The 15,892-nt window shown below is 37.7% G+C and overlaps 1 protein-coding gene across 1 annotated transcript in view; it reads right to left on the bottom strand.

Annotated features, from left to right (window-relative positions):
* LOC124722896 (acyl-CoA synthetase short-chain family member 3, mitochondrial) overlaps window positions 1-15,892 on the bottom strand; it is a 320,410-nt gene that overhangs the window by 90,044 nt on the left and 214,474 nt on the right. The window contains exon 8 of the mRNA XM_047248037.1: window positions 7,873-7,983. Within this exon, the coding sequence (XP_047103993.1) occupies window positions 7,873-7,983 (111 nt within the window). The remainder of the gene's footprint in view (window positions 1-7,872; window positions 7,984-15,892) is intronic.

Below are 15,892 nucleotides of genomic sequence, written 5' to 3'. Positions count from 1 at the left end.
GTGGACTATTTTCGTTGTCTGCAAGGCAGTGGACTATTTTTGTTTTGTTGTTATTCCTTTTCCTTCCTGTGTGAATACAAGTGTATTATGTATGCATGTAATTGTTATTTATCCATCCCACCTTGAGAACCAGCACATTTATACTACCTGAAAACAATTTCTTAATCTAATAGTATACCAAAACATGCACTTTAGTGATTAATCAGTGCGCAAGAAACATTATGTCAGCCTAATTGCTATTTTTGATAGACACACAAACAAAAGGTACAGGTCTTGGCTAGCTTTTGGAATGCACTTTCTTTTTCTAGCTGTAGGAGACACACACACACACACACACACACACACACACACACACACACTCAACACACACACACACACACATTCGTGCACACACACACACACAACACACACTGAGCACAATGTAGAGAGAAAGGTGTGTGCGTGTGCATGTGAATGAGTGTGTATGCGTTAGGAAGTGCATACTGAAAGCTAGCCAAGCTCCATACCTTTTGTTTGTGTGCCTATCAATGACACAGCATCCTTGCCTTTTGGTGGGTCATCTCCTGTATTGCTAAATAGTTCATAATTTTCAACCAGCACTACCCATACATTTTGATTGCTAATTTCTGTAGAGTTTTTCACCTACTGAGTGGACAGTGACCTACTTTCACATGCAGGTTGTTTCTGAAACTCCATTTATCTTTTAGTAGAAGAGTTTATTAGCTTTAAGGAAAGTTATCATAAAGGAAGATAAAATGTGTTCGAGAACACTACATAAAATTCAATTTAGTGACATAAATGCTTAATTCTGCATATCAGTTTTATAGTACCTCTCAAAAATGAAAGTGAGAGGGGTTCATTTTTAGTCATGACATGTATGTTATTGTTTGAATGTCTATTCTCAACAACAGTAGCAGGCAGAATAAGTCTTAGGTCATACCTAATTTAAAATGCAATAGGAAATTCAGTAGCTTTTGACATTTGCATTTGGGAGGATGATGGTTCAAACCCTTGTCTGGTCATCCTAATATAGGTTTTCTGTGATTCATCTACATTGCTTCAGGCAAATGCTGGGACAGTTCCTCCAAAAGGGCATGGCTGACTTCCTTCCCCATCCTTCCATAATGCAATGGGGCCGATGGCCTTGTTGTCTGGTCCCCTCACCCAACCAACCAACACTTGCATTTATCAATAAGTTTACTAATTCATCAATTTCATAGACATTAGCTTACTGCTGTGATTCCCCCACTGTACTCATCAAACAAATGATGAGAGCAACTACAACAAGAACTTCATAAACAAAAGAATTCCAAAAGAGAATTTCAGTATCAAATATGTTTTAATCCAGTATTCTTAACTGAACAAATTCTTTGACATTGGTGATGGATTTCAAATAAGAGCACACCTCTTGGAGACCTCTCACAGATCGATAGCAAGGATTTCGCCCTCAGATTCCTAGAAGAACTGTATGCACAGCTTTCATTATATTCATTTTGAGCACATTTACTTGTTTCTGGTTACAGTCTTAAGAGAGTTTCTGAACCTGTTGCACAGCTGTCTTTGCTTCTTTACCAACTGTCAAATTTTGTGAAATGTATTGTGGATCCATACAATCCCTCATTACCTTGATCAGTACATACTCACATAATATCTATATCTATAGCTTACACTGCAAATCATTCAGTCATGTTGATCATAAACTGACTGTAAGGTCAAGTAAGATAATTTTGTTTATGTAAATAAATGGTAAACCTAAGTTGAATAAAGTAGTACTAGAACAATTAGCACAAGAGAGAAAAAATTATCAAAATCAGAAAGCGTCCAGCCAGATATTGTTAAGGTTAATTCAGCGTTAGTGTAGGAACTGATAATGAGAATCTGAAGTGAATCAAAGGTTATTACAATTATAATTAGCTTATTTAGGATATGCATCAGATTCAATTAAAACAAAAAACTAACTGTGTGAACTGTGGTAACAGAATGGATGTTTCTTGACAGGGTCACTTGTAGAAGCAGCAGAGGAGTTTTGTGGAAGAAATGTTGACAGAAAGGAATACAAGGAGATCTCTTGGTGGAAACCTGAAGCTAAAGAAGCAGTTTTGAAGAAGAATTAGGCCTTTGGAGTATAATTTCAACAAAGGAGATCAGAAGATACAGAGAAAAATAATGTGAGAAAGTGGGAGGGACAAAAAGTGGTTGGAGAGAAAAAAGAAATTGGACAAAAAAGTGGGAATGAAATGGAAAGGAGGAAAACCTCAAAGAGGCGTAGAGGACATATTTGATGATTTGCTGAATCCGTAAAGAGCAGCAGAGTATGACAGAGGTATAGAGGAGATACCCTGTGAACTGGAAATAGAAAAAGGTCTGTTGTGGATGCAAGTGGATGAAGCACTAAAGTATATGAAAGGACGAAAGGTGCAACTAAGTGTGAAAATGATCAGAGCAGATGTGAGGACACAGTAGATGCATAGAGCTATATGGAAGAAACTGAGAACTCCAGAAGACTGGAAGGTGGGAATAATTGTACCTGTCTTAGAAGAAGGAAGTGGAAAAAATGTAAAAAAAAACTATAGAGCCATTACCATTACATGTGACTACACAAATATTATGAGAAGATTCTGGGGAGACAGAACAGTGCAAAAGCAACTGAGAAAAGAATAGTATGGATTGAGGCCCATGGTAGATTACGTATTTGCAGTGAACAAGTTGTAGAAACACTGTTACGATTATGGCAGAGATCTACTGCTGGTCTTCCTGTATTTAGAGAAGTCATATGACACTATATCCAGTTTGGAAAGCACTTAGTACAGAGTCTGCTTCTATACCTCTTTCCTTCCAAGGATAAAAGAATTGTTCCAGGGAAGTGTAAGCTGTATGAGAGTAGGAAGAGAGAGACAGAGACAGAAGGATGGCTAACACAGAGAAATGATCTGAAACAGAGAGCTGCACTATCTTTATTACTTTTCGTAGTTGTGATGGATGATATAATGGTACAAGTGGCAAGAGAGTTTGGGAACAGGATGACAGCAATGTCTTATGCTGATGATTTGATGGCATGAGAGAAATGAGAGAACAATTAGGATGGAGTACAGAAGCAATTACAAGTTTCTGAAGAAGTTGTTCAGTTGGGGAGGGTCTGAAAACAGTGGGAAGTTTCAAGTACGGTACCTGAGGAGCATAATACAAGAAAATGGAAGAAATGATAGAGGAAACTGAATGGGAAAGCCAAGCTTATAGCTTTATTGGAAACGTGAGAGAAATTATATGAAACAAAGAAGTCTCTTAGAGCAGCAAGCAGGTGATATACCAAATGTATTGTGGATCACATCTGTTGTACACTGCAAAATGCAGGTCTTGAAGGAAGGGAAATCATAAGATGCAGGCAAGTGAAATGAAGTTTTTGGGAAGTCAAATAGGTGTAACAAAAATAGAAAAAATGATAAATGAAAGTTTTTGTAAGATATCACATGAGGAACAACTATAAGAGAAGACTGAGGAAAGAAAATTCATATCGTATGGGTATTTAAGGAGAATGGAGGAGACAAGAATGACTAGGAAGATATGAGAGAGGCTGATGAAGGCCAGGAGACCAAGGGACTAAAGGGGTGGAAGTAAGCACCCAGAATAGAGGACAATATTGCTAGAGTAACAACAGAGAGGTGATGTGAAGACTGGATAAGATGGAGAGGATTCTGTTGCTAGCACACCCTGTCGATTGTGGGAAACTGTATAAAATGATGATGATCATGTTTTGCTGTTACAAAAATAATTCTTCTTGAACATTTATGGGCAAAAGCAAAGGGAAACTGAAGTCCTATACAAATATATTGAAAATTTTCTTCTTGCACTGTAAAATGAAGTGAATCCAATCAGGTGGTGTCAATCCGACAATTTACTGGTTTTTCCACGTTTGGATGACTGAGTGTAGCATTTTAACCATTACATTGTAGCTGACCATTGTCGTGAATTCTTGACTAATCTATCAAAAACAAAGACATGTTGGAGTGTGCGCAACTAGCAAATCACATTGTCGGTAGGTGTGTGATTCTTGTGCTACACTTGTGTAGTCAACACAACAGTGTGAGAACTTCTGCTGGTGCCTGTTACTTCTGAAGTGTAACTGGTAAGTTGTAATATTATTGCCTGCATATGAATGTCTTAAGTGATACAGTTTCATTTTTTTGTTCATTCCTAATACTGCTTAGTCACTAAACAGGCCTAATTACAAAACTGCATTTTTGTGTGGTGAATCCAATCATGTGAGTATACCAAAAGGTCCTGGGACCAACACCGAAATCTAACTACAAACCAGAATTTCTTCTAAATGCAGTGAAAGCTGTCAAATCAGGAAAATTAAGCTTCCAGAAAGCTTCGGAGCCATACACAGTTCCATATACCATATTAAATGAGAAACTCAAGGAAAGGTACAAACACAAAATAGGCAGTCAACCAGCATTAACCAATAGTGAGGAAAAAACCTTGTTGAAGGATTATTGTGTTGTGTGAAATGGGGGTTTCCTTTGAGGAACAGTGATGTTAGAGACACAGTACATGCATATCTCAATTGAGCAGGAAGGATTGAAAAAAGTTTTTGTGACAATAGACCTGGGCATGAGTGGGTAAAATCTTTTCTGAAAAGAAATAAAGAACTAATAATTAGAGTAAGTGAAAATGTGAAGTGGACAAAGGCAGCAGTTATCTGAGAAACAGTGACTTATTATTTTAAAAACCTTGAAGCAACCTTGACTGGTGTCCCTCCCTTCAACACTATAAACCATGATGAGACAAACTTTTGTGACAATCCTTGACAAGTGAAAGTAATAGTGAAGTGAGGCACAAGACATCCTGAAAGGATAGTGGATACTTCCAAGTCAAGCATCAGTGTGATGATAACAGCAACTGCTGACAGCTCAGGCCTTCCACCATACGCAGTTTATAGGCCAAAACACCTCTATGATACTTGGACTGAAGGGGGCATAACTGGTGCAGGTTACAATAGAAACCAAAGTGGTTGGTTTGACCTAACAATGTTTGAATCATGGTTTGTTGAAATTGTCTTGCCTCACGCCTGGCAATTAGATGGACCTAAAGTGATTATAGGTGGCAGTTGCTTGAGTCATTTGTCACACGAGGGTTGTTTTTTAAGTAAGGGCCGTTTTTATTTTTTAAAAAAGATACAAATACTTTTGTAAATAAACTTTTATTTTCTGATTCTACACACTTTTACCTATTTTTCTACATAGTTGCCTTGTTTACTTAAGCACTTGTCATACCGTACAACTAAGTTTTTAATTCTCTCTTCAAAGAATTCGGCCGCCTGCTCCGACAGCCAAGAGTTCACGGCCGCTTTCACTTCATCGTCGACATTGAAGCGCTGCCCGCCAAGATGGTGTTTCAGGTACTGGAAAAGGTGAAAATCGCTAGGAGCAAGGTCGGGGCTGTATGGTGCATGGTCCAAAACTTCCCAGCCAAAAGAATCAATCAAATCCCGAGTCTTTTGAGAGGTGTGAGGCCTAGCGTTATTGTGCAGGAGCAAAACTCCTTTTGTCAGCATGCCGCGCCTTTTGTTTTGAATTGCTCTGCAGAGCTTCTTTAGAGTTGCACAGTAGGCATCTGAATTGATTGTCGTTCCTTGTGGCATAAAGTGCACTAGCAAAACACCGCGCCGGTCCAAGAACACAGTTGCCATAATCTTGCGCTTTGACAGCGTCTGTTTGGCTTTGACCTTGATGGGTGAGGTTGCGTGTCGCCATTCCATCAATTGTCGCTTGCTTTCGGGAGTGATATGGGATACCCATGTTTCATCTCCAGTGACAATTTGACTCAACATGTCACCCCCTTCTTCCTCGTAACGAATCAAAAAGTCCAATGAAGTGGCAAATCTCTTCCCTTTGTGGTCCTCTGTGAGGAGTCTGGGTACCCACCGAGAACACATTTTCATAAAGTTTAGGTTTTCAGACACAATTTTGTACAAAACTGATCTGGAAACTTGTGGAAATTCCAAAGAAAGAGTGGAAATTGTGAATCTTCTGTCCTCACGAATCTTTGTTTCGACTGCAGCCACCAAATCATCAGTGATCACAGAGGGCCGGCCTGAGTGTTCTTCATCATGGACGTTTTAACGGCCATTTTTAAACTCTCTAACCCATTGATGCACTTTACCTTCACTCATTGCATTCAAGCCATAAACTTCTGTTAACTGACGATGAATTTCTGCAGCTGATAGGCTTCTTGCGGTCAAAAAACGTATCACTGACCGTATCTCACACGTGGCAGGCGATTCAATAATCGTAAACATTATAAAGTAGCACAGCGATGCGTACACGTCAGCTACAGAGCTGCAACTTCCATCAGTGTGAATGGGAAGGATGCCAGCAAGTGGTGCGGTGGCTTGTTGCGGCGTCCGCGCAAACTATGGGACTATAAGCGCGAACGGCCCTTACTTAAAAAACAACCCTCGTATAACATGATTAAACTGTGCCAGGAACAGGATATTAAATTTGTGCCTCTACCACCTAATTCTACCCATTGGTGTCAGCCACTTGATGTGGCCTTGTTTTAGACCTCTAAAACTTGCTTGGAGAAATGTGCTACATGATTGGAAAAGGAAGAATAGAGGAGTGGTGCAAAAATCTGTATTTCCTAGGTTGTTGAAAAAAACCTTTGAAAATACAGCTATCATGTCCAAACCAAATGTAATATCTAAGTTCAGAAAAGCAGGAATTTTTCCTTTCTGTCCCAATAAAGTCATTTCACAGATTTCAGAAGCAAGTGACAACGATGCACATGGAACCAGCTCATAATAAGTTTCTTGGGCAGCAGCCTTCGAAATGCAATTAAAGCAGGTTTGCTCTAATGAAACAAAAGGAAAGCTACGTCAAGCTAAGCATTTAGCATTAACTCCAGGAAAAGGAATTGTTATCAGCGTCTTCAATGAAAATGATAGTGATGGGGCAGCAAGCAGGGAGTTCCTATCCAGAACATCTAACACAGATCTAGAACAGCATGAGTCAAATAAAAATGAAGAAATGCACAAGGAGAAGGATAATGATTGGCATGAATTTAAAGAAAATGGCTTCATCATAGTAAAATTTCCTACGAAACAAAGGTTCAGGACTTCTATTGGTAAAATTGAAAGGATCTCTCGACACCTATGAAATGGCATTTCTGAGAAAGAAAGTTCTTAATGGTAATGTCTTTTCAGAAACTGACGATGCAACTGAGGTAGAAAGGGCCCAAATTATTAAAAAATTGTTCCAGAACATAGAAGGGAGGTTAATTTATTTTTGGATGGACAGATGATTATGACACTGAGTAAATACTTTTCACATTGATTACAGCATACAGTAACTAAAAATTAATATTTGTTTGTCAAATTTCGTGAATTCAAGTGTTTTGATAGCAAAAATCCCAAGTTTAATGTGTTCGTAAAAATTTTTTTAGTCTAGAAATTGTAAAATTTTGTTGCAAACACAGCAATATATTTTTAAAAAATCAAAATAGTGATCAGATTCACTCCATTGGAAGTCTGATTCCGTTCCTGCATACAAATAACAATGGTGATCGAATTTGCCCCAACTGAGGAGATGAGACCTATCAACAATTAACTTAAAATAATAACTGCAATTATAAACTAAAAATAACATAATACATGAATATATTATTATCAAGGTTGTGAAATTAACATACTGAATTTTTATTCTGACATCACAAAAGTAAATGGACGAAAAAAAAAAAAATACTGCCATTTTTGATCGGATTCACCTCATTTTACGATACTCTCTAATACTAATTAGGTAGCTAGCTATAAATATGACAATCAAGAAACATTTAATTTAACTATATTTAAGGCTGAATTCATTGGAAACTAACGATTCAGTTGAGTATCTCTTTCCATGTTGTATCTCAGGATCAACTCTCCTTATTACACGTAGCGCAGTTGGTGCAGTAAGCAAAGAATTTACTCGATGTTGTTGTATTATCCTGAAAGAAACAAAAAAAGAAGTGTATTAATATTTCTATGATTATGTGTTTTTTTATGTAACAAGCATTCAGTGCAATACTTTTTGATAACTTTGTTTTCCTTAGTTTCTGCAAAATATTAGCCATGAGACTTAAAACTGAAAATAATATTATTTATTAAAAACAATAGAGGGAAGAGGATAGATCACTTCTCACCATAAAGATGACATATTGAGTTGCAGACCACAAGTAGTTTTGGCCAAAGCCTTCTTCAGAAAAGAGAATACACACACATTGATTCACACAAGCAAGCACACCTCATACATTTCTGGAAACTCAGACTGGAGTATTGATTAAAGAGAAGAATGTGGACAAGTGTGTAAGTTCACTATGATCTGTTGTTATCATCACAAATAACAGTTTAAAACTATAATGCAGAGAACAATGAAATTATAATGTTACTCAACTGTCGACAAAACCACAAGCATATAGCATATACCTGAGAAACAAATAAAATAAAAATGACATGTTCATATGTGTGTTTCCTTGGCTCTGCTGTGTGCTCATTAGCATTTACCAAGCAGTTCATGGTAAATAGTGTAGCACTTTAAGCACAATAAAGATTTGGTCACACATTCTTACATAAATTCAGCAATGGTGGATTCTAAAATCAACAGAAATAACTTTTGAGTAAACTATGGCTTTCAGCTAAATCATTAGATGATGAGCGAGCTTTGAAAAATATTTGTTTACCTCTAAAAAGATTAGATGGGTAGATCACATAACTAATGAGGAGGTTTTGAATAGAATTGGGGAGAAGAGGAGTTTGTGGCACAACTTGACAAGAAGAAGGGACCGGTTGGTAGGACATGTTCTGAGGCATGAAGGCATCACAAATTTAGCATTGGAGGGCAGTGTGGAGGGTAAAAATCGTAGAAGGGAGACCAAGAGATGAATACACTAAGCAGATTCAGAAGGATGTAGGTTGCAGTAAGTACTGAGAGATGAAGAAACTTGCACAGGATAGAGTAGCATGGAGAGCTGCATCAAGCCAGTCTCAGGACTGAAGACAACAGCAACAACAACCTCTAAAATGCACAAAAGTTCCTGTTTTAAATTCTGTAAGCTATTAATTCAAATATGCAACAGGATTAGCCTGTAGTATGCTTTTAAAAATGATCTAAAGATTTTATTGTTGAACATTCTATTCACATATTAAACGACTTTGTGTCTCAAACTTATCTCTGGTATTACTTATAATAATAAAAATAAATGCTAGTATGTAACTCAAGATTAATACTCTTATGATCTGTGCAGCATGTCTTGCTGAGCGGATGTTAGCATCACTGGCTAGGGTATGACAGATTGCCAATTCAAACTCCATCATCAGCAAATATTTGTTATTTACTATTTATCATTACTGGAACATTCTCAAAACTTATTATGTTTGTAACATTTTCATATTCTACAGTGTTCTATGTTTGTAGAAAAAGCAGGACTCTTCACCCAGTTCTACTATAGTTGTACGATGCTGTCTGTAATAAATGTGCTTTCAGTTCTAATTGTAGTGTTTCATTGAGAATCCTGCTTTAATTGTGATTACAATGTGACATTGTTTTGTGGAAATGCTGGGTACTTCAGAAGATTTGTGCCACTACAGCTCCAGTCAGAAATTGTGCAAGCCATTACTTACATGCATAAGAACATGACAAAAAATGTTGTACAAATAATAATAATAATAATAATAATAATAATTATTATTATTATTATTATTACAAAACATCCAACATTCCACATAACACCTTCACTTTATGTTTTTTCCCTTCGTTTTTCCTTTCTAGAAATACTTATTCCCAAGCTATGCATAGCACAATACAAACTAACACCTCTTACAAATATTTTTCACGAAAAATAAGAAAAAAAAAAACCTTCCCATTAGTAGCAGTATATGCTTAAAATGCAACTAATCAATCTACCAATTAAAATAATTCTGTCATATGTGGTTTATGTGCATGGAAGCTAAGCATGTACCAAAAAAAGCCAATGATGATGGGTGCTAACTGGTGAAGATAGAGCTTCAATAAATTTATATTAAAGATAATTATTTAAGTAAGAAACTTTTCAATATAATATATTTTTAAAATGGATTAAAATGTATTAAATAATTTCTCCTCAGCCCATACATATTCCTAACATCATACAGATAGTCCTGAAAGTTTGTGCTAGTGAATTTTTAAAAGCTGTACAATACTTGTAAAATATAAAATGAAAAATGTGGGTGGCATGTAATAGGTAATTGATGCATGAATAGTTCACCTGCACTATTAACAGTTTTATTGCACTTCAAATGACATGAATTGTTCTGTGATATTTCTTGACAGTTAGCGTCTACACTCCTTACTCTTATCTGTTTGATGAGATTACAGCAGAGACATATGGTAAATTTCACATTTATTTCAGTTTCTCTACAACTGAGTCAATCAATATATGGCTTCCTCCTTCGTATATCACATGAAAAGGCCACAGCTGTAGAAATTAGAGAGCATCTGACTCACAGAGAAGCTTAGCAGCAATCGTTCTTCACTGCAAAACATTTGCAAGTGGAACAGGAAAACAGGGAAACAGTAGTGGTACACCAAGTACTCTCTGCTATATACCAGAAAGAAGGTTAATACTGCATTGTCATCCAGTTAGCTTGTCAGGAAGTTCATTTAAAATCAGTTGCAAAAGTTGTACCAAACATACAGACGACCAAAAATCAAAATATCCTCTGCCACACACCAGACTCTGAAGTGAGTTAATATTATAGTGTCATCCAGTTCTGTGCTATAATGATAGTTTCAAGTGTCTAGCTCATCAACAAGTTGGATTAAAATCAATTGCAAAATTGGTACTGAACAAAAAGACAAGAAACCAATTTAAAAAAAAAGTGTTATGAAGTGACTGTTCATTAACATATATTTAAATTTACAGTGCAGCACCAGACTTATAAAATCAACAGAAATTGATATTTAATACCACATGTATGAGAATATGTATTTAAGTAAGCAAATACATTTTGAAAATACTTTCTTTTTATAAATATATGTTTCATTCATATGTTCCTGAAATAAGGTACCTTATTTGTCTATAAACATGTTGTCACCCTTAGTCATGGTTCATGTATAACCAAAAATACTGAAAAAAACCCAGAGACTGAGTGAAAACATCCATATAATGGCTGAAACCAACAAAGGTTTGTGTCAGTTAGTTGTCTTGCAATGAATGAAACCACTAAAACCAGGTGAGTGAGTGAAAACATTCAATTAAGGGCCACAATCAACAGAGACTTATGTCAGTCAGTTGTCTCACATTATTGAAACTACTCAAACCCGGTCAGTGAGTGAAAATATTCATAATGCTGACATGGCCTTAGAGACTAGTTTCATTTGGTTGTTTCATTTGACTGAAGAAACTGATTGAGCAAAAAACAATCAAGTGAACAGACACTTGTTAAAAACAGCCTGTAGCCCCATTGCTATGGTGGTGAGCATTCAAAAGAGCAGGTGTGGCACACGGAAGTTTATAGACTTCTATTATTTCCTACATGCATAAATGATTTGATAGAAAGGGTGAACAGCAATCTGTGACTGTTTGCTGACGATCCTGTTGTGTATGGGAAATAAAGTGGAATGAGCATGTAAGGAGGCCACATGCAGAACAGTAGTGTAATCCATTCTTGAGTACTGTTATAGTGTTTGGTATTCCCACGAGGTCAGACTAAAGAAAGACATTGAGTTAATTCAGGGGTAGGCTGCTAGGTTTGTTACAAATGGGAATCTGTGGAGGAGAAGGTGAAGTTCTTCTCAAGGAAAATTTAGAGCATCACCATTTAAAGCTGACCACAAAACTATTCTACTACTGTTAATGTACATATCACTATGAAGATAAGAGAAATTAGGGCTCAAACAGAGGCATAAAGACACTCAGTTTTCTCTCGCTCAGTTTGCAAGCGGAACAGAAAAGGAAATGACTAGAAGTGGTACAAGACCCTCTGCCATGCACCATATGGTGGCTTGCAGGGTATGTATGAGTAAGTATGTGTATGTAGATGCAGAAAGTGGAACTATTGGAGAATTTACTAAAGCATTACTTTGGGCTGTATTATATCCTTCGTCACATGCTGGTTGTGACATATGAAGTTCAGTGTTATGACTACTCATCAAAAAGACAAAAATGCACAGACATTGTTTGTGTCCTTTGTGTGAAGCACCATTACAGCCCTACAGTCCTGAGCTGCAGACTGATAATGGGAGCTCCTTGTTCAAGGAAACTGGAGACATGTTCAATGATCATGAAGCCTCAACGGGAGGGACTACCTTTGGGGCTCATCATAGGGAAGAGGATATGACAATGCGACCAGAAGATGAGGATCCTCCTATGCTGCCATATAAAGGACCCATGACAATATCTGGATAGAGTGTGCGGTACTTGGCTCCACCCCCACCCCTGAAACAGGGGTCAATATTTCTTCAGGAGAGGGAATAATGCCCAGAGCGGTACTGCATGTCTTGTGGAGTAGCAGTTACGTGCCCGCGCATTGTCGTGCAAAATGATGGGTGGGTTGTGCAGAAAGTGTTGCTGCTTCTTTCACAAAGCTGTTCGTTTTTGGGGCATCATCCATCATTTTGCTTGACAATGCCCAGCCACATACAGCGCAAGTTGTGGCTGCTCTGTTCGGTCGATGGGACTGGGAACTACTGTACGATCCACCATACTCCCTGGATTTAATACTTGTGACTTTGATTTGATTCTGAAGATGAAGGAACCACTTCATGGCATTCGTTCGAGAACTGTTCCAGAGATTTGACAAGCAGTAGACCGCTCCATTTGTACCATCAACAGAACAGGCTCGAACAGTGGGCAGAAAAAATTAACACCTATCTTTTTCCATGCAAGCTCTAATGTCCCTTATTTTATTGTGATGATAATTTCTCCCTATGTAGGCCAATGTCAACGAAATATTTTCACATTTGTAGGAGAAAGTTGGTGATTGAAATTTTGTGAGACGATCCCACCGCAACCAGAAATGTTTTTGTTTTAGTTATGTTTACCCCAAATCCTGTATCATGTCCTTGACACTCGCTCCACTATTTCTTGATAACACAACATGTGCTGCCCTTCTTCAAACTTTCTTGATGTACTCTGTTAATCCTATCTGGTAAGGATGCCACATCACACAGCAGTACTCCAAAAGAGAACGGACAAGCATACTGTAGACAATCTTTAATATCCTTGGAGTCTTTTGCGGTGGCTTGACTGGATAAAACCTTCTCGGTATTCAAGCCATGTCAATTTCAATAACATTCTCAAGCTTTCAGTGGATAGCTCTGTCTACTGCAGAGACATGGACTGAGACCAGCCTACCCCAGAAGATACAAGATATGTTGCGCCCTGTTAAAGACGACGTATGTGCCTGGTGTGTATGGTGTCCCTTGTGAGTGCAAAAGCATCTATATAGGTCAGACAATCTGCACAGTTGCAGAGCATTTTACCGAGCACAAGAGACACATAAAGCAAATGTTGCTTGACAAGTCAGCTATATCTGAGCATTGCCTCGAAAACAAATACAAAATACAGTTTAAGAACACAAGAGTCTTTGTTCATGTCTGAACATACTGGGACTCTGTTATAAAAGAGGTGGCCAACATTGGAATGAACAGCAACAATTTCAACAGAGTCTAGGGCTACACACTAAGTATGGTGTGGGGTTGGGTTTTGGATGTCAAAAGGATGTTTGTAGGGAGCTGGGAGTGTCAGTTTCAAACATGGTGCTGGCTGTTTGCACCACCTGACATCACTCAGTCCCACAGCAGGCCAGAGCTGCTATGAGCTGCCTAACTCACCTTCAGTGCACACATTGTTTTGGACCTGTCTGATTGGTGCCAACGGCCTTAATCATAGGTATATACATGGAAAATAGTGCCAGGCCTGGCAGTCAGTAGGTTTACTCCTGATGACAATGATGGAGCTAGCGTGATTGTAATTCCTAGGTATTCAGTTGAATTTATGGTCCTTAGACTTGAATGATTTATTGTGTAACTGAAGTTTAATGGATTCCTTTTAGCACTCATGTGGGTGACCTCACATTTTTCATTATTTAAGGTCGACTGCCAATTTTTGCACCATAGAGATATCTTATCTAAATTGTTTTGAAATTGGTTTTGATCTTCTAATGGTTTAACTAGATGATAGACAACAGCATCATCTGTGCACAACCTATCTCACCTGCTCAGATTGTCTGTGAAACCATTTATATACATAAGGAACAACAGAGAGCCCATAATACTACATTAGGGAATCCCAGAAATTTCTTCTCCTGTTCATCTACATGCCCTAAACAAGTATGGTATTAGTGGCAATGCTCTATTGTGGCTTACTTCATACTTCTGCAACACAGGATGAACAGTAATAACTTCTTACTTCTTAAAATACTGCAAGTAGCACAAGGTGTCTCTCAAGGTTCTACTCTATGATCTGCTCTGGTTTAGTTTCTCTATGAATAATTTTCACATTGGGTTTGTTTTCAGAGGATACATCTGTATTAATTGAAAATGACATTACAGAAAAAATTTATAACTTCAAAACCTAGGATGCATATACAGGGCCTCCAAGGCCCTTGTATGTCTTCATTTTTAAAAATAAGTCTTTAATTTTTTGTTTGATTTCAAACTGCTTTCCAGTACTCTTTCACTAACACTGTGACATTCCTCCTATCAAGTCTGAACTAGATACCTTTTTAAGTTTTTTGTATAATTCAGTATGTTTACCCATACACCGTGAATGCATAAACAGGGCTTCAGAAGCCCTCCCACATTTATAAATGTTCTTTAGCCCATATTGTCTCCAACATTTGTTCGGGAGCAGTTATTAATTCAAGAATAACTGTAGTTGTATTTCCAGCAACGGGAGTGGCTACAGCAGCAGTAGCTGTAGTAGTAATAGTATAACTAAAAAATAATACACACTACTTTCACATATTGGCGATGTCAGTGTATTATTGATCTTTTTGCTATCAAATGTTTTATTGTTGCATAGTGTTGTTATCCTGTGCTGCTCTTGTCAGCCTCATTGTTACTGTAGTTTGTTTGTTGCTGCAAGGCCCATATTGTTAGAGTATGACTCGTTTAGTGCTGCACAAGCTACTGTTCGAGAGACACGCCTTCTGCTATGACTTTGACATGCAAAGCAAGAGAGTGAGTACGTGCAAATGCAGCTAATTTTGAAAGTGTTGTGGCTCAGTGGTTTGAAGAAGATGATTCTTGTGAGGAAGGAAATATTTTTGAAGATGCAAGCAGTGAAGAATCAGCCCATGAGCCTGCAGAAGTGAATATTGAGGCAGATGACAGTTCTTCCAATAATATTACTTCATCAGAGTCTGAAAATGAAGAACCACCACAAAAAGGTATAGAAGACCACACATACATTAGTCAGAATAGAATGATTTGGAAATTAAATCCTCCTGAAACTTTTCATATGCCTGTCCATAATATTGTAAGAAGGCACCTGGTCCAGTCCGTTGTTTGAAAACCTGTGAACCTAAGGATGCCTGGGACTATTTCATCTCCAAGGAAATACTAGAGGAAATCATCAACTGCACAAATATTGAAGGCTGCTTTACATGGTAAAATGTGGAAAAACGTTTCGCTTGCTGAAATGGAGGGTTTTCTTGGTCTTTTACTGCTTTCTAGTGTTGAGAAGAGTTGGGATGTCCCTATTAGAGAATTATTCTGGGATGAAAAGACAAATCCTACATATAAGGCCACCATGTCAGTAAATAGATTTGAAGATATAAGGAGAATGATTAGATTTGATGACAGGCATACCCATGAAGATCGATCTGCAGATGACAAACTTGCAGCTGTTCACTATTTATGGGAACTATTTCTTG

Source organism: Schistocerca piceifrons, chromosome X (genome assembly GCF_021461385.2).
Source record: "Schistocerca piceifrons isolate TAMUIC-IGC-003096 chromosome X, iqSchPice1.1, whole genome shotgun sequence".
Classification (NCBI taxonomy): Eukaryota; Metazoa; Arthropoda; class Insecta; order Orthoptera; family Acrididae; genus Schistocerca; species Schistocerca piceifrons.
Note: the sequence above shows the minus strand (reverse complement) of the source record. Positions and strands in the feature narration are given on the sequence as shown.